This window comes from Lolium rigidum, chromosome 3 (assembly GCF_022539505.1).
Source record: "Lolium rigidum isolate FL_2022 chromosome 3, APGP_CSIRO_Lrig_0.1, whole genome shotgun sequence".
NCBI classification, from domain to species: domain Eukaryota; kingdom Viridiplantae; phylum Streptophyta; class Magnoliopsida; order Poales; family Poaceae; genus Lolium; species Lolium rigidum.
In genome coordinates this window covers 57,495,489-57,515,682 of record NC_061510.1, presented here as the reverse complement: position 1 = coordinate 57,515,682, position 20,194 = coordinate 57,495,489, and the positions used below count along the sequence as shown (strand labels likewise).

General features: G+C 44.4%; 2 protein-coding genes across 2 annotated transcripts; both read right to left on the bottom strand.

The window, feature by feature from the left end:
* Positions 1-1,538: 1,538 nt before the first annotated feature.
* Positions 1,539-2,778, bottom strand: LOC124696228 (ethylene-responsive transcription factor ERF060-like). The gene has a single exon (XM_047228985.1). The coding sequence runs from the start codon at positions 2,602-2,604 to the stop codon at positions 1,747-1,749; it is 858 nt and encodes a 285-aa protein (XP_047084941.1). The 5' UTR covers positions 2,605-2,778; the 3' UTR covers positions 1,539-1,746.
* A 7,635-nt stretch (positions 2,779-10,413) lies between these two features.
* On the bottom strand, positions 10,414-13,564 carry LOC124696227 (5'-3' exoribonuclease). Its single transcript, XM_047228983.1, has 5 exons — positions 13,255-13,564; positions 12,279-12,403; positions 11,332-11,646; positions 11,079-11,248; positions 10,414-10,996 (listed from the first exon to the last, which is right to left on the bottom strand). The coding sequence occupies exons 1-5, from the start codon at positions 13,537-13,539 to the stop codon at positions 10,611-10,613; spliced, it is 1,281 nt and encodes a 426-aa protein (XP_047084939.1). The 5' UTR covers positions 13,540-13,564; the 3' UTR covers positions 10,414-10,610.
* Positions 13,565-20,194: the final 6,630 nt, after the last annotated feature.

Genomic DNA, 20,194 nt, shown 5'->3' with positions numbered 1-20,194 from the left:
AAGGAGATTATGGGGTTGACCTGCCAATTGCTGCACTGCAGGGCACTGATGCCTTTCTGCAGCCCTGTCTCTCTATTGGCTAGCCGCACCATATGAGAGGATTATGCATATAAAACCATGGAAAGTCAAATGTCATGATGGACTAAAGCATCAGGATGAGCACGAAAGCAAGCTTTGGATAGACCATACTGATCTGTAAAGTAACAGACACCAGCCAGGATGCATACGCATTGAGCAATACTAGTTTACAAGCAAGAAAATGTATCATCCTGCCAGACATTGATCTTGATGTTTCCATCTAAACACTAATTGCTCAACAAAACATAACTGTTTCTTTCTTTCAACTGTATTTTCCTTTCCTTTCGAAAGACACAATCCCTGCAGGCCTTCAACTGTTAACAAGACACAAACTAGTGATCAGCCCCATGTGAACTTACTTCTCCAATCCATAAAAGATAGAGCTAACCTGTCGTCTTCCAGTTCATTTCTCAAGGTCCATGCATCTGTCCTTCATCCAAGCGAAAGCAACTGTTCGATACATAGAAACGACAAGGTTACACTACACGAAGCAACATACAGTGAACTAGGAGAGGAGGCAATGACCATATGCTCTGCTGATTGGCAGTTAACCTAGTATCTCTCTCCTACTGGGGAATTGGATTAGCATTACATTAAGCCAAATTAGAGTTGCGCTAACGTGGACTCCTGACTCCCCCACATGATTTCTGCTTGTCTTCCAAACAAAGGTAAATGGAGATCCAGATGCTTTCCCCCTCTCTGCAGCCACAACAAATTTAGTATTAGTGGACAGTAAAGTTAAGCGTATGCGTACTGCAAGACAAATGTGGAGATCAGAGGGACACGTCAACTTTCAGATTACTTTTTCGTCTTGAGTTTTTGAAGGGCTTAGAAATTTTCAAGTATTCCACCTCCTGATTTGGAATGGTTTTGTTCTTTAAGCTTTGTTTGGAATACCTTTTCCATTAAAGATTGTGGAGAATTTGCGAGGCTGAAATTAGTTTAAGAGTTAACAATATATATATATATGATAAGTGTATAGCATCATATACATTTGGCATGTGCTGGAATATTGTCTAAATAGATATGAGGTTTACTACACCACTAATATAAAGCGTCAAGTCAAGACTCAATGGAAAGAGATAAATGCAGCAATGTCTTTGGCAATCAGGTTTGTGCAAGTAATGTCTGAGAAACTCAGATGTGTGCAAGAACATAGTTTTTTTTTTCTTCAAAAAGGACAAATTTAAGCAAAGAGGCAATGGCCCGGTCTCTGTATTTGATGCACACCTCTATGCTCCATGTCTAAAAGAAATTGTATCGGTGCGAATTTTTTTTACTTCATAATAATGAGACTACACATTGCCTTTGAAAACTAATTTCTACATCTTAGGAGAAATTGAAAAGATTGGTTCATTTAAATTTTAAATACAGTACATTCAAATCTCCATCATATCTGTATGACTGTATCCTATGAACAACAACAAAAAAAAAAAACAGGAGAACACACAACAACATCATTTTCAAGTGCCAAATTGTTTCTTTATTGGACCACAAGCTACGAAATAGCCTTGAAATGTAGACATAGTAATACAACCAAAGTAGTGAAATTTTTAAAGAATCCTTCCTGGCAGTGCCATTCAAAAACGAAGCAGACCAGGGGGCTGTTGGTACACAATGAATACTAGAACAGACGAGAGACATGTAAAGAGCCGGCCGCGCGCTGAATCAGGAAAGGATGGCGTCCCAGTCGATCTCGAGCGACGGGTACTTGCGCAGAACGAAGCTCTCGGACTCGTCCCATGGAGCCTCGGAGAAATCGAGAAGCTGCATCTCCGGGACGGCGTCGGAGGAGTCCGTGGAGGACACCTCGCCGTCGGCCGACGACGAGGTCTCGGAGCCGGAGCACCACCCTGGCTCGCTCTTGACTTCCGGGACGGAGCTCGGCGCCGGCGCGGCATTGGTGTGGCTCTGCAGCGGCGGCAGGTCGGCGCCGTGGCAGATGGCGTGGAGCTTGGCGTCGATCGCGGCGTGGAGCGGCGGGCCGTGGTGCTCGCCGCCGCGCCTGAGGTCCGGGAAGTTGAGCCTGGCGGAGTCGCCGCGGAGCCGGAACGCGGCGGCGTCGTAGGCCAGCGCGGCCTCCTCGGCGGTGTCGAAGGTGCCGAGCCAGAGGCGGGTGCGGTTGCGCGGCAGGCGGATCTCGGCGACCCACTTGCCCCAATGCCGCTGCCGCACGCCGCGGTACAGCTTGGCCGCCGGCCGCGCCGGGATCGCTGCCACGCCGTGCCGCTTCATTGGCTGTCCGACCGCGGCCATGGCGGCTGCTGGTGCCCGGCGCACGTGGTGCAGCTGCGACTGGAGCTGGAGGATTTGCGCGGGAGTGAGGTAGCTGGCGCCACGAAGGAAGCTCGCGCTCTGCTCCGTGCCGGTGCACGGGTATGTGAAGGAGATGGTCGGAGCTGCGCCTTGCGGCATCGGCTGAGCAGGCGCCGGCATTACTACCTGGTCTCTGCTGCTCGCCGCCATGTGATACATCGCGGCATTAAGATCGGACCTATAGCTGGGCCAATCCACCGTCGTCGCCATGCCTTGTTTTTGGATCAAGAAACCAAGACACACAAACAAAGAAACAGAGCAAGGAAACACTGGCGAACGGGAAGAGAAGTTGAGGAGAGTTTGTAATTAGAAGGATGAATCGGGAGATTTGGCAAGAGAATTAGGCGAGCTGGGTGCAAGTTGTTGAGCAGCGGATTCGAGTGCTTCGATTTGGTGAGCGAGAGCGGCCATGGCCGTGCTCTTTTATAAGCGCGCCGTGAAGCGAGGTCCTGGCCAACGGGAAGTGGCCAGGTGTCGCCGGCGATCTCTTACCGCCACCTGTCAGTGCGTCTGCATGCAGGGACAGCCAGGTGCGGGTAAAACGATGGCCACCTGCCGCCCTGTGATTGGCTGAAGGGGTTTTGACTTGGTAAAGTCCAGATCTAGCTGTCACATGACTGTCAATGGAGTGAGTCAGCACCATCGATCTACGCGGCAATTTGAGTGCTACGGTCTCCCAGCACTCACGTGTGGTAAAACTTTGCGAAGTGATAGATTTTTTTGCGAAGTGATAGATCCTGAGATTTGCAAGGCTATGTGTGGGAAGGTAGACATACATGGGTGTGTTGTGTATTGTATTTGTATATCCTTGTGGCGATACAAACAATACTACCAGATAGAGGTTGTGAATGGTGATGCAACTTTTGAGGGCCGCCGGTGTATCTCTCGATTTGGTGACGAAGTCAATCTTTATGAACGATGGCACACCTTTGATTGGACATTTTGTGGCGAGTTCCCCTCTTATCCTGTGGTTTTGGAAAATTAGGGCAAACAATGATCTTCTCTTTTCCATCCAGAAAGTTGTTACTTGCTCTTCCAGAAAGAAGAAGAGTACAAGACATGTAGGTACAGTATGAAAGGTGGTGACATGAGGGTGGTCTTTTTAGCTGCAGAGCTTGTGGAAACTCTGAAGTATGCCCGAGCTTGCTTGCTCTGCTTATCCTCTCCGCATCCAACCCTCCGTTTCTTTCATCAGGCATGTATCTCATGTTGTATTTTTATGTGTAATTGGCTACCTGAATACAGAGCCTCGCATTCACAACAACCCACTCCTATGCATTCAACACGAAGCAGGCAAAAAGGTTGACCGCATTCGTGCTCAATGACCACCTAATCCCAGGCATTAATGCGGAGCTTTGTTAAACTACTCGATTCAATATCCATGCGGTGAGGCTGAGAATAGCAAAAATTCAGCTCGGGTTACCTCAAGTCTTTCGTTTCCAAACATTTGAAAACAAGATTTCAAAATTTAGAAAAAATACTGAAAAAATCCTAGTTGTAGATAATGATGTACTCTATCAACATACCAAATCTGGATCCAAAACACCACATATTATAGGACCAACAAAAAATATAAAATCTGAGAAAATTTGGAGATTTGAAATTCTGCATGTTCACTAATTTAGATGTCGGATTTAGCGAAAATACCGAATGGAATCTGGGTGCACGCGCACCTAGTTATGAAAAAAATCAAAAAGTGCTATTTAAAAGTTTCCAAAAAAATTCAAGTAAATTTTTGCATTTACATATTATGTTGATAGTTACTCGTGTACGTTTTCACAAAAAAATACCATTGTATGTGGCCTATACAAAATGGCAAAATGCAAATTCCTATTCACTAGTCTCATTTGGACATTTTGTCATTGTCGTGTAGGCCACATATAATGGTATTTTTTTCGTGAAAACGCACACGAGTAAGTATCAACACAATATGTACATGAAAAAATTCACCTCACATTTTTAAAAAACTTTTAAATAGCATTTTTTTCATTTTTTTGGGAAACAGGGTGAGCGCGCACCCAGGTTCTATTCTTGCGCGTCGATTTAGCGATTTTTGTGCATCCCAAAATACGGGGTGTTTCAAATTGAGAATTTTCACGTTTGTAGCTAGAGTAAATTATTGTTTTGAAACTTTAAATACCTTTTGTGTACTGTTTTAAAAAGGGCCATATACTGCTCGAGATCTAATCATCCACACTCTTGAGATTAGTGGTCCGTGCCTAAACAAAACATGCCATTAAAGTGCCAACTGTGGAATTCAACCCGGCGGTACATGTACTGGCTCACTCTCCTGGCCGAATTAATTGTTCTACTGCCTGCCAACGAGGTTCATTAAATTTAGTACGATATCCATCCATGTATTGCAATCTTTACACAATATAACCTGGTAGACAAATAAGGGCATTAACTGCACTAGGATTCACCACAACCATTCAATCAGCTCCATGATTATGGGTGTGAACCAGCCCGGGTGTGATTCGTCCGCTCTTCAGAGCTTGTCCTTACTCCTTAGTATGAGGGTAGTTTTTAAAGCAAGGGTAAAAGGGAGGTGACGTTTTGGCACACGCGTGCATATGCATCCATTATAGAAAATAATAAAAAAACAATTTTAAAAATGTCAAAAAAATCTGACATAATTTTTTGGTATACATCGTGACATCCTACGTTCGTTCACAAGTTTTCGTGGAAAAACAACATTTTGTGTGGTGTGTACAAAAAAGACAAAAAAATGTCCTGTACGTAGTCGTGTTACAGCATCAAAATTTGTCTTTTTTACATGAGCCACAGAAAAATGTTTTTTCTTTTGAAAACTTATGTACCAACATAAAATGTCTAGATGTACATATAAAAATTTAGTTTAGAATTTTTTAACATTTTAAAATGTGGATTCACATAATGGAAGCATATGCTTCTATGAGCCAAAGTGCATTTCCCGGGTAAAAGCTTTGCCCATTTTTATTAATCAAGCGCGAAGAGTACAAGAAAGTAAAGTTGTACATCATTGTCTCCACTCGTGGCATCAAGTTACTCAATCATTTCACGCAGGACGAAACCCAAAGGTCTGCCTCACATTTAACCTTTCCAAAAATCACCGAGGGAGGGGTCTGCTTGTTTTTGAAGACCAAGGCATTGCGCTCATTCCAAATATTTCCCAAGAGGCGAGGAGGGTGATGGATGCCAAATCTTTGTGCTTTGTCATTATGCTCCACCAAGAGAAGATAGTGTGCGTCGAACGTGCTTGGGGGTAACAAAGTGAAGTCCGAGGCAATCGTTGATGAGCCCCCCAAAGCCTCATGGTGAATCTAGAATGAACGCTTATAGGTGGTTAGAAGTGGAGTTGGTAGAGTGTAGCCCAATTTCCATGAGATTCCAAGTGATATCATCACCCACTGCGTCTTAAGGATTGACATGCCGAATTAGAGCCCAAAGCGCAATGTATTGTTGAATGTGATCCACCGATGATGTGGCTATATCGTGTATTGTATTTATTTATCTGTGTGACAGTCCAAAATTGAAATGGTGTTTCGCGAGAACAGTCTGTGTATCTCCTTGATTTGATGAACAAAAAAGTCATTCTTTATGGGCGATGGCACCCGGTGATTGGACATTTTGTGGCAAATTTTCCGCTTATCCTGTAGTTCTAGAAAATAAGGACAAACGATAATTTTCTTTATTTCCTTCCGGAAAGATGTTTCTTGCTCTTCCAGGAAGAAGGACATTCAGGTACAGTACGTGTAGCGACATAAGGGTGGCTTTTCAGCTGCAGGGTTTCTCTTTTCTTTTTTTTGAAATGTTATAATGTTCAGAAAATGGGAAAATAGTTTTACATGTATTATGAATCTATGGAGTTTTGCCAATTGTACTCATTTAGCGACAATTAGTACTCCCTCCATCACACGAAAGAATGTTGAAGATTTATCAAAATTTAGATGTATCTAAACACTAACTAACTTTTGATAAATCAACTTGCTTCGTGGGATGAAGGGAGTATAAAACGAAAGGAGCAGAAAAAATGTTCCTAAAAGTGAAATGCGGAAAATAGAAACACAAGGATAAGGTGGTCGGATAAGACCACTGCTCGTCCGAAACTGTCTGTCTTCTCCCTCAACAGTTCAGTTTACACCGAAATGCACCCACACACACATAGTGGAAGGCACCGGAAACGGACTAATGACCAGACAGATAAAGGCGATCAAAACAAGATCATCCATTCGTCCTGTCCACTGTGCGAGATCCTCCTCCGCTCCTCTCTGTTTGGGCAATCAAACAGCGGCCGCAGCCGCGCCGATGGAGAAAGCAGCTTTGGCAATGGTCATGGAGCTCCGGCCTGTCACGGCGAGCTGAGGTGACAGCACGCGTGTTCTGGCCGTTGTCGATGGCTGCTGGAAGTGGGGAGGAAGGAGGATCTGCCTGCGGGCCACCGGAGTAGAACGGACGCCTAGTTTGGGGGAGGAATATCCACGTGTGTGGCTTGCATCCCACAAGAACGAGTCGTTGGAAAAAGCTATTCTGCTCGAGATCTCGTAGGATGCCTAACCACCAGATCCTGTCCTGCAATTATGTGAGCGCCAAGCACAAAAATAATATAACAAGCGTGTACCAAAATTCATGAGTTTGGTCGTGTTGCTGCATGAAAAATATCTCTATTCCCGCGTAACTCTCTGATTTGTCATGTAGAGCATCTCCATTAGTGTCTCCGTAGCAATCCCAATCACTCTATTCTATGGAAGTCTGGCGTTGTTTTTTAGGCTGTCTTAGAAAGTAACCGACTGATTTTAGAGCTGAATACAAGCGCCGGCAACCCTGACGTGTACCAAAATCTGTGAGTTTGGTCGTGTTACTGCATGGAAAATATCTCTATTTCCACGTAACTCGGTGGTCTAGTCCATTGACGCCTCCATAGCGATCCCAATAACTCTATCGGAGTCCGACGTTGTTTTTAGACCATACCGACGCATTTCAAAAGTAGCCGACCAATTTTGAAGCCCAATACAAGCTCATGCCAGCGACTCCACACATACGGCTTCCTCTTTAATGCGACGCCTCGAATACCGACCAGTGGGTCGCCGTCTTTATATAACTAACCGGTTCCCATCGGAGATGCGGAGATGCCTTGGATAACACCGTCGTAAATGCACACGGCGGCCATGTATTCCTATTTAACGTGCTCTCTCCGATCACCTCCACCGCACTCGCCTCCATATCGCCGCCGCACTTTCCTCCACAATGTCATGCCGGCTCCCCACCACCTACTCGATGCTAGGTCGGAGTGGCCTCATGCCACCCCCGGCACCGTAGCCACAGCCACAGCTAGAGCCGCAACATGCCCGACGACGAGAACGTGTTGCTGGACCTCAACTCTGACTATTCCAAGTTTAACGAGTAGAATGACATGTTCATTGGGATGGTGAGGTTGCCGAGGAGCAGACGGAGTGGGGCGCTGAGGAGCAGTTCCCCGGAGGAGGCAGCGAGCCGGGCCTCCTTCAACGCGCAACGCGATCGAATGATCTGGGAGTAGTCCGCTAGGAGACCAAGGCAACCATCTTAGACTCTGTCGTCGAGATCTCGGGCGAGCGGGGCGTCCACAGAAGAGGCTAGTCGCCTCCTCATGGCGGCCGAGTGGAGGAGGCTGCTTGAACTCAACGCTCAACGATAGGCTAAGCCGGTCGCCCATGAGGAGCAAGCCTTGCCTAGAACAAGGACTCCTGCTAGGGGCGGGCGGCGCTGAGGGCCCAACATCACCGGCAAGCTCAAGAGATGCCTACGGCGATGCTGCACCGCCAGATGCGTGAAGCAAGGACGGAGAGACTGGCGCGAGAGACGGTGGCAAAGGGGAAGAACGATGACGAGGTAAGCCCGTCGTGCGTCCAAACCGATAGCTAGTAGACTAGGATTTAGTTTAAGTTAGTTTAGTTCAAATTTCATTCACGCTTTTGTATATAAACCTAAATTTGAATGACATTTCAAAGTTTATTTAAATTTTTGTGTTCAAAAAAGTTTGTGGGTTTCCTATTGCAGCACCCCCAATTCAAAGGAGCAGCTGCCGGCGTCTCCAATAGGGTACTGCTGGCACACCTGCCGTCGTCTATTTTGGAGACGCCTGTGGGGATGCTCTTATGTTTTGATAGGACTGGGAAATTTATCCGCTGAGTTAGGATATTCGGGATAGAGTAAGCTAAAACATGAGTTTCGGAGAAATGTAACATTGCAAACCTGCGTGGGTGGGGAACAAATACTGGGTGGGGAACAAATACATCGTTCCAACCAACCAAACCACTCAGCACATTTCGCCAAGTAGAAAATAACATGTATTGATAAATTGAACTGTTGGTGCCATATGTCCGATCCCTAGCTACAAAACCTCCCGTTACTAAAAAACTATACAGCGTCAATGACAGGCGACATCTAATTAAAGGCGGCTTTCCATTAGTATCAGCTAATGCACATGATCTTAGACCAGCTTAGTAGTAGGCCCAGAAAGCAACCATGACGACGACCATCATCTCACGCCAAGAGAAAACAAAAACAAAAACCAAAGCAGAAAGGGGAAACGAGAGGCAGGCAATACTTGTCAGCCTAGTGCTGCCGTTGGCCCATCAGCATAACATGCTCTCTCACCTTTGCAAACATCACATGATCGAGTGGAGATAATGTTCTAAACTGGAAGTAGAAAATAACTGAATGTAGGTGATAATCTTATAAAATGAACTGGTGGCTGTTGCTCCACGCCAGGAGCAAAGAGACGCCCAAGGATTAGTGGCCATCAGGGCTCAGGAGGCCAAATGAATTAAGCGCTAATGACGCAGCGCAACCAAATTGGTAACATGCTAATCATGCCAAGCACGAAATAATTAGGTCTTATGCCCTTTCAGGAAACATGTGACGAATTCGGTGATGACATGCGGCTCAGCAACCGCCCAACGTATAAGGCAAGTCAATAGAATAAGAAGAGTTTTTTTAGTGGAGAATTGACCAAAGGATCGGGTAGAAAATAGGTATAACAACATGACAATAGGCTTCATCATTCTGCAGACACAACACAACAGGGTGACAGTGTTAGCCTTGGCTCTACACAGAGGCAGAAAGCTGAAAGCGACAGCAATCCAAGAAGGCAGGATCACATTTTTTATCCTATTCATGCCATGGCTCAACTTATATATGGATTAAACGCAACTGAATACAAGGATTATATTGCAGGATTGAAATTTTCAAATCTAATAAAATTAACATGTATGAACAAGTAGGCAACCATAATTCATCTGTCAGTTGCTATTTTGATTATCTTTTCTCATATCTCGTCTCACCGAAAACTATCACATCACATTTTTCACGTTTATGGTTGACGCCTGACAGCCTGAGGGGTGTAAGACTTTTCACCCCATATGCTTCGAGAGTATGGCCTTCTATCCCAAAATATCAAAAAAAAATCATGAATACATGCAGGAAATAAAGGGAACATGAAGATCACATTCCATCATATAAATCCTGCTCAATGGCCACACAGAAATGAATATCCATTATCAGTTAGCCTTTTTTTACGGGTGTTTAGCTTATGTTGCATATAACAAGACTTAAGTTATTCGCAGGGCTAGGTCATCCTTAGATTACGTTGAATTGGGAGCTCAGTCTTGTGTAAACTTATTTGCTATGTTCAGTAAATAAACATAATACTTGTGAGGAAATTTCATGTGAAGTTCCAGGAATTGCGAAGCAAAGCATAGTCACATGTATTAGCCTGAAACCATGTGAAACACAAAATCCTCAAAGAGAACTTCTATGTTAATGGCAAACAATGACTGGAACTAGATAATCAGGATAGTCCTCACTCAATAGTGTACATATATAATACAAAATATTCAAGAATGCACAATGAATATGGTTTTAAAAATGAAAGAGATAGGAAAGTAATTGATATGTGCTTCATTCACATGCATGTAGACAGGTGATATGGTCAGTAAAGAAATAGTTGCATACTTGCATGCTCTAATTTGTGCACAATTTTAGTTAATTACCATCCAGTAAAAGGAATTCTTTGTTAAAATGTCAATGATCCATTCAATATCTTCTCTACTTTCAGCAACATCATGAGCTAACAAACAAATAAAAATTAGCTCCGATGAGCTGTAAAAATAACAGAGCAAAACATGGGTACTGTGTTGTGCAACACATTCTGGACAGGGAAAGATACATTGTTGGAGATGGTCATATGGTCGATGTTATGCTTTCGCTACATAGCAGGCAAGCTTTGATCTTACCTCCTCAAGGTCGACAGCTTCCATCTCATCATGACTTAACCATGAAGATAAGCAGAGATTAACAACATCCATACCACTATCAATTGGTACAAAGCCATCAAAATTGGCAAGTTGTCCAAACTTAATTATCTTCCCTAGATTGGCAGTAGATGGTTCCTCAACAAACTTCAGTAAGATGTCTTTCATTGCACTACACCAGATAGGCCGAGCCATCTTCAAGAAGGAGGACAAAGTTGTAATAGCAAGCTTAACTGCTCCAACATCAGACTCATCTTTCGTGCCTTTTCCATGAAAATCTGAACCTCCAAGCTTCAGAAGTCCATACTGCTCAGCTAATTCACTAAATGCTGCATAATTAATGCTAAAAAATAAATCTTTGGTAATCCCCTTTTATTTTGAATCACTTATTTATCAGTACAAGAGGCATACCATCAAACTTTCCATCACTTCTGTAAACCTCCATAGCATCAAGACCAGCACTTTTCAAGGACCTAATGACTGCAATTGGATGTTTCAATGACCATGGGTGGGCTAATGCTGATATACCCCCAGTACGACTAATCATCTGCACCACAGTCTCAATAAATGGCTCACTGCCTCTGCAGAAAATGCATGCAGAGTTATCAACCAAGCATTTTATGTGAAAGATTCAGTGAGATGAAGTGTGTCTTGTATAACTTACGTGGCATATGCAGGGCCATCATTACCAAGATACTTGTTAAATGCTTCCCTGACATTATCTACATAGCCTGCTTCAACCAAAGCCCTTGCAATATGGAGTCGACCAGGTGCCACTCCCTCACCAGCAATTTTCGTTACATGCTCCCACTTTATTGGCACTTTCATCGTATTTAGCTTTGACAGCATATTCTTTGCTCGTAGGTATCGCCCATCTCTAATGTTCAAGAGCATGCTGTCCAGCTCATCGAACCTTGATGGGCCACACATACCATAGTATGCAAGAATATGAACAGGATCACCAACACCAGGAATTCCCCTTTTGGACAATTGAGTTTCAGGGGAAGATATAAGATCAGGAAAGGGCAAAAGGAAACATATGTACTTGAGGTAAAAGATATCTTTATTTCTTGATAGAACTTGCTTATACAAAATCAGATAATATGTCTTGGCCACTGATCAGCAGTGATATAAATAATATGAATATATGAAAGGAGCAAAGTGTTCTTAAGAAGAACATTTAGGAGGTAATTAATTTTGATATTTACAAACAACAATGGTCTGGATCAGCATTCTATCCAGATAAAGCAGTAAAGGGTTGCTAAACCAAATGATTTAATTCATATATTTCAGCTTAAATGAGTACTTATTTGTATGAAAATAAGTGCACTAGCTGGTTAGCGGATTTATCAATTTCAGGCCCTAGGTTTGCGGTTTTGATGACTGACCGTAAACACTAGTAGAACCCTCCAATAAACAGATAAGGTAGCTATGACTTGGATAATCATAGTTCTAACTGACAAGCGTATGCATGCAATATGATACTATCCAATATGATACTGCTTTGCCAAATTGCGTTGCATTATTTGTGCTATAAAATTGGCATTGTATTCGTCATTTTCCCTTGAAGATGAGAGATATCTTTATCAGCAAAGTAAACAAGGATCTTACCGTGGAGAATGTAGCGCACTGATTTCTACACCAGGAATTATCCTCATGCCAAACTTATGAGCTGCTGACATAGCTTCTGGTATACCAGCCATTGTATCATGATCTGTCAGGGCGAGAACCTTCACCTGTTCAATGGCATACATAATTAAATTACATTCTTATTTTTACCACTCAAAATTGTTACACACCATATGACATTAAAACTGGCAGGCATCACTATCAGAATGGAAATAAGATAGAGGTGTGCTACACTTACGGGCTCATTCCTACGCACAAAATTCTACGGGCTGACGTGTTAATCCGGAATTCGGCTAGGAGATCTAGGCGGAGCAACTGCCGCAAGGAACTTCCAATCACACGCCTCCAGCTTCGCCCGTAACAAAATTTTCGTAAGCCCAGCCCGTAAGTGTAGGATTATTGAATAAGATATAACACACCCGCAAATGATCTGTGAGAAGGGGAAAATGCACTTAACTATTTGATTTTCTTTTTGATGAAAAATAAAAAAGGACAGGCAAGCAATGGACAGTCAGAACTAGTTACCGAAGGAAATCAGCAGATGACTACTTAATTTAACTTCGATGGTGACTATGTGCCCATATGGCGTGATCTTTCTCTCTTCTGCTACTTTTCCATTTTCATTATTTTGACTGTATACCGCAAACATTGAAGGGGTGGTTTTTAAATCCTCGAGAGAAAACACAAGACTAGCCTGTTTACTAGTATTTAACAAAAGACGCCCATATGGCTACCGCTAACTAAAATCAAAGCAATATGCATGTTACCTAGTGATGCATAGGGCAGAAGATTAGAACGCAATGGTCAGATTCTCTCAATAGCTGAAGACATACAATGGGATAATTCTGGTGAGAACCCATACGACACAGGGCAAAAAACCGCTTGCCATACCAGGCAAGCATTTCCTCAAACACCTGATGCGCAAGTCGGAGGAGAGGCTGCAGACAGAAAGACTTACCCCGTTGCGATGGGCGCGCTCGACGAGCGCCGAGGGGGACATGAACCCGTCGCTGTGGTTGGAGTGGCAGTGAAGCTCAAACAGCACGTTGCCCCCGCTGCCACAGGCCATGCGCGCGGCCTGGGGCGGCAGGAAGCCGTCCCCGGCATCGGCCGTCGAGGGCTCCGGAGGGGGCGGCGCAGGGTGCGCCCAGGCGCGGACGTAATCGAGGGCCAGGGCCTGGTCGGTGCAGGTCCTTGCCTTCTTCTTGCCCCTGCTCGGCTTCGCCCTCTTCTTGCTTCCCATGGCGGGCGGGGTTTGAGAGAAATCAGTTAGCAGTGGCTTCTGTCGTGTTTGGACAAGTTCTGTCTTGCTCCTGCTGTGCCGCTTGACCAAAGGGTCGATGCCTGGCCCGTGGGCCGTGGGACGCCATTGGCTGCGGTCGTCGGCCTAGGCGCGGCCCACGGGCCGGCACGACACGGCCTCCCTATAAATAGCCCAACAAACCTAAACGGGTCGTCATGTTTAGTGACCGGGCTGTGCATAGGCGGCATGGCCTATTTATAGGGAGGCCGGATCAGGCCATGCCTGGGCCATCCGTTGGCTAGGTCTGCGCTACACTGCTTTTCTCACGTGTTTTTTCTTTGGTTTATTTCCTTTTGTGTTTTTTTTTTGCGAAACACAGTACAATCAAAGGCGCTCATACATACGCGCACACACTCACCCCTATGAACGTACGCATGCACACCTTACCCAGATTGACGAAGTCACCACATGCATCTCGTGTCGACGGGAACGTCGCCTCCCACTGAAGAATATTCCGCCTTTATGAGACACCAAAGTGTCAAATCTGGGATTTGAACTCTGGTGGGCTGGGGGTGCCACTGCCCTCCTAACCATCCAACTACAGGTTGGTCCTCTATTTCCTTTTGTGTTGGTTTACCCTATTTCTTCTTCTTTTCTCTAATCTTCTTTATGATATTGTTTTTTATATCTTTTAGCACTTTTAAGGTGGGCATTATTATGTCCATAGAAATGGATACTTTCATGATTTCAATATCGATTCACAGGTCACTTCACTTCAGTGGCTTTTATATGCATTTGTTATAGTACATGAAATACACTCGATGGAGTCAGTTGTATGCTAGCTGCAGAGTACAGAGAAATAATGCCTTATTACACAAACAGAGGCCCATGTCCAAGACGAAAAATAATAATAGTGTCTCGTCCAACAAAAAGAGTGTTGCAACTTAATTGGCGAGTGTGTAAGCGAAATTCCCTATGATGAGCAACGTGCAGAGGGCGGCCGCCAATAGCAAAGCGCACGAAGCGTCGACCTGGTCGAAGAATTTCTTATAGTGTGCCCCATCGGGTGAATCGAGAAATAGACGATTGATCTCCTGGTACTGAACCGCGACACCCAAGCCCGCCGCTGCCCCCGTTGCGATTATCACAGAACATACCTTGAGCAAAATTAACAATAAAATTGGTGCAGGTGTATGTCTGACTAGAGATAGCAGTGATGTACTCCCTGCATGCATGGGATTGGCAGGAGATCGATTGATCGAGGATGCGCAATATACTTACAGCGTCAGCACAAATGAAGAAGACACCCTCACTTCCTCTGACCATCTTCCGCCGGCCGACGTTGATCGCCGCGAACACAAGGGCCAGCATCGTGTAGGCGCATCCGATGACAGCAGCAGACAACAGATACTCGTACGCATAGTTGTCTTGAAAGGTGAAATTGGGTGGAGCTACCAAATATGGGTTGAAAGGTTGATAGATTTTAGCTGTCGCTATTAGGACAATAGAAGCTACAATGAGAGCTAGTGCGAGGACACGGAAGACGAGAGTCGCTACGGCGAGACGATGCGAGCGTGCCATTTTGTAGTTCTATGCACACAGCCGAACTGCCCGGTGGTTCTTCTCAGATGGCTGTATATGTAGATCAGCTGCAGATTTGCAGCTGGCCGTCGCTCGAGTCGATGTGAGGTTTTTGGTTTTTGTCGCGCGGCCAGTTTGTTTGGCCGCTTCTGCTGGCGTTGCTCGCGATACCGCGTCTTGTTTGCTTCGCAGTTCAGTCTCGGCGGCAAGGCAAAAGTGTTAATGCTCCAGTTTTTTCTTTTGACCTAGATGCAAGAAGCAACGCAGGGACGGTACAAACGTACACCCGTGTGTCGTACCCTAGGACGACACCGGGGGCGTCCCATGGCGCCGCCTCCAGAGCCCTCGTCGCCGCTGCCGTCGGCCCTTGCCGCGGCGACTGGCCTAGCCGCAGGTGGTTTGGGGTGGAAATCGCTGGGGATGGCCGCCATGGCCGTTGGGGCGGGTTTGGCCAGCTCGTCGAGCACCGCCCAGGGCGGCACCCCTGGTTGGAGTACGGGCGGAGATCCTCTCCCGGCGGCGCCATGACTAGAGGTGAAGGTGCAGGGCCGGCGGGTGGTGGTAGTGGATTCCCTAGATCTCGATCTCGGTGTCTCCTGTGCTGCCTTCCCGATCCTCTTCGTTGCACGGTTGGGCTGGTTTCGGTGGAGAATCGGCCCTGCTTTGTCGTCTCCTTTCTCGTTGCTGGCCTCGCCACTGGTAGGTTTTAGTGTAGCGGCTTGCAGGTTACCGGCGGGTGGCATTAGGGCTACCGCTCGGCATGAATAAAGGTGGTGGTCTTAGGATTGCTCTCGCGCCAAGACGAAGATCTTCCTTATGCATGTCCTTCTGGTTTTGGCTGGAAGTTGAGTTCTGGAAGGCTTCGCCGATGAATGTCACAGTGTACCTTATGCTTGGAGTTCGCTGGATCGGGAGGTATTCGGTCGTACGCACCCATGATTTTATTCCGACCGTTTGGTTCCGAGGGAGCGTCACGAAGCTCTGTTCTGTTTTGCCAACATATAACATTCTGGTCCATGGTGAAATCAAAGGCGGAGATTATCTTGAAGGCCAGATTGGAGGACTAGCAATGGAGGTTCGAATCTCTATGTTGTTGAGGAAGTTTCTTGGTATTCTAGGTTTCGCACCAACAGTATGCAAGTGGGGGCGACAACACAGGTAAAGTTTAGAGTCTTACCTTTCAGGATAAAAATTCAAGGTCTGGCCATAATTGGTTGTGCCTCGCAATAGCATTGTTGAAGGCATTGTTTTCACAGAAGGAACTATCTTCAGGGTGAAAACCTAACATCATTTGATCGGGCGATGACGGCGCTTGTGCACTGTTCCTTTTTTGGAGGCGTAGCGTTTAGAAAGTCTGGATTGCGGGTGTTGTTTTAGTGGTAGATGTACTGTTGTTGTTAAGTCTGAAATACCGTAGCGGGACTCAAACTTTGAGAATACTTGCAAGAACTCAACCTTTCTTTTGATTTTAATCTTAACCTCAAGAAGCATCTAACAACCGAAAAGATGACAAAATAAAAATATTCGACCCAAACAACGAGTAAAATATCATTTGTTAGTCTCAAGCAATGCAATCCTTAGATTCGGAGTTCAAACAAAAAAAAATCTTAGATTCAAGATCCTCTCGTGATCCAATTTGTGGATCGACCAACTTAGGATCCGACAAACGTTGTTGTTATGTAACTAGGCAATTACATAGGTAGATTTCTGGACGTCTTTGAATCAAGTTTTGAGACGTAGATGACCATGGTGGGACTCAACTCTCCATTTTGAAGAGATATTCTTGAATGATTTGGAGAGATATTCATATTACTTGTCACTAGTATAAATATATCTAGAATTTAAATATGGCTTACATCCATGCTAAAAATAATAAATATAGATCGAAGTGAGCGAAAAGTTGAGTAGTGGTTGTGTGCACATAGCAAATGATCTACATTGTTGTATTGTCATCCGAAATCTGTTTACCTGTTGTACTATGGCACTAGTAGAAAAGGAGGCTTCCGTCCAAGCCTTTAGTACCGGTTTCCTTACGAAGCGGTACTAAAGGGTGCATTAGTACCGGTTGCACTGCTCAGGCCTTTAATACCGGTTCGTAGGGATCTTTAGTACCGGTTGGTGCCACGAACCGGTACTAAAGGGTTAGCGCCAGGCGGAAAACCTTTAGTACCGGTTCGTGACACGAACCGGTACTAAAGGGTAGACCTTTAGTACCGGTTCGTGTCACGAACCGGTATTAAAAGTTTTCCTGCTCCCCACGCACCTCCCCCCCCCCCCTCCCCGCGTGGATCGCCTTTTTTTGGTTTGTAAAATATAAAACAAAATGATAGAAAATTCAAAAAAAAATTGTTTTCAGATTCTTGTATGTTATGCAACCTACTATTCGGAGAAATTAATAAATTCGAATTTTCACTTTTTTTGCAAAAAAAGTTTAAAAAATGGTAAAACCGTAATAACTTTTGCATACGACGTCGGAAAAAAACGTATAATATATCAAAAAAATCCTGGGAGAGGTGGCCGGCCACCTTAGGTGGAGTCCACCTGGGACTCCACCCCTAGGGTTGGCCGGCCATGGGTGGTGGAGTCCCTTCGGGACTCCGCCTTCCAAAGTGATTTCTTCCGGACTTTTCTAGAACCTTCCATAAATGCACCGGATCATTTCCAAACTTGGAATATGACTTCCTATATATGAATCTTATTCTCTGGACCATTCCGGAACTCCTCGTGATGTCCGGGATCCCATCCGAAACTTCGAACAATACTTCGAACTCCATTCCATATTCAAGTTCTACTATTACAACATCAAACCTTAAGTGTGTCACCCTACGGTTCGCGAACTATGTGGACATAGTTGAGAACTCTCTCCGACCAATAACTAATAGCGGGATCTGGAGATCCATAATGGATCCCACATATTCAGCGATGACTTTAGTGATCGAATGAACCATTCACATACGATACCAATTCCCTTTGTCACGCGATATTTTACTTGTTCGAGGTTTGATCATCGGTATCTCTCTATACCTTGTTCAACCTCGTTTCCTGACAAGTACTCTTTACTCGTACCGTGGTATGTGGTCTCTTATGAACTTATTCATATGCTTGCAAGCTATTAGACGATATTCCACCGAGAGGGCCCAGAGTATATCTATCCGTCATCGGGATGGACAAATCCCACTGTTGATCCATATGCCTCAACTCATACTTTCCGGATACTTAATCCCACCTTTATAACCACTCATTTACGCAGTGGCGTTTGATGCAATCAAAGTACCTTTCCGGTATAAGTGATTTACATGATCTCATGGTCGAAAGGACTAGGTAACTATGTACCGAAAGCTTATAGCAAATAACTTAATGACGTGATCTTATGCTACGCTTAATTGGGTGTGTCCATTACATCATTCATATAATGATATAACCTTGTTATTAATAACATCCAATGTTCATGATTATGAAACTAATCATCTATTAATCAACAAGCTAGTTAAGAGGCTTACTAGGGACTCATTGTTGTTTACATAACACACATGTATCAATGTTTCGGTTAATACAATTATAGCATGGTATATAAACATTTATCATAAACACAAAGATATATAATAACCACTTTTATTATTGCCTCTTGGGCATATCTCCAACAGTCTCCCACTTGCACTAGAGTCAATAATCTAGATTACATTGTAAGGTACCTAACACCCATGGCATTCTGGTGTTGGTCATGCTTTGCCCTAGGGTGAGCTTTAGTCAACGGATCTGCTACATTCAGATCAGAGTGTACTTTGCAAATCTTTACTTCTCCATCTTCGATGTATTCGCGAATCAAATGATAACGCAGCTTGATATGCTTCAGCCTCTTGTGTGACCTTGGTTCTTGTGCATTGGCGATAGCAACCATGTTGTCACAGTAGATGACTAGTGGGTCCAATGCACTAGGAACCACACCGAGCTCTACAATGAACCTCTTCATCCATACTGATGAAGCCTCTGAAGCCGCTATGTACTCCGATTCTGTTGAAGACTTTGCCACCATGCACTGCTTTGAGCTTGCCCAGCTTACTGCAGCACCATTCAATATAAACACGTACCCAGACTGAGACTTAGAGTCATCGGGATCGGTGTTCCAACTTGCATCGGTGTAACCGGTTACAACGAGCTCTTGGTCACCTCCATAACAAAGAAACATATCCTTAGTTCTTTTCAAGTACTTCAGGATATTCTTGACCGCTGTCCAGTGTTCCATTCCTGGATCACTTTGATATCTGCTAGTCAAACTAACAACATGTGCTATATCCGGTCTATTACATAGCATGGCATACATGATAGAGCCTACTGTCGAGGCATAGGGGATCTGACTCATCCTTTCTCTTTCTTCTGCCGTAGCCGGACCTTGAGTCTTACTCAAGAACTTGCCTGGTAACATAGGTAAGAATCCTTTCTTACTTTCGTCCATTCTAAACTTCTTTAGAATCTTGTCCAGGTATGTACTCTGTGATAGCCCTATTAGACGTCTTGATCTATCTATATAAATCTTGATGCCTAATATATACGATGCTTCACCAAGGTCTTTCATTGAAAAACTAGTATTCAAATAACCTTTTATACTGCTGAATAGTTCTATATCATTCCCAATCAATAATATGTCATCTACATATAATATCAGGAATGCTACAGAGCTCCCACTCACTTTCTTGTAAATACAGGCCTCTCCATGACACTGTATAAACCCGAAGTCTTTGATCACCTTATCAAAACGTCGGTTCCAACTTCTGGATGCTTGTTTCAGTCCATAAATTGAACGCTGAAGTTTGCATACCTTGTCAGCATTTTTAGGATCGACAAAACCTTTGGGTTGTACCATATACAACTCTTCCTCAATGTCTCCATTAAGGAACGCCGTTTTGACATCCATCTGCCAAATCTCATAATCGAAAAATGCAGCTATTGCTAACAAAATCCTCACAGATTTTAGCTTCGCTACAGGTGAGAAAGTCTCATCGTAGTCAACACCTTGAATTTGTCGGAAAACCTTTGCGACAAGTCGAACTTTATAGACAGTAATATTACCATCAGC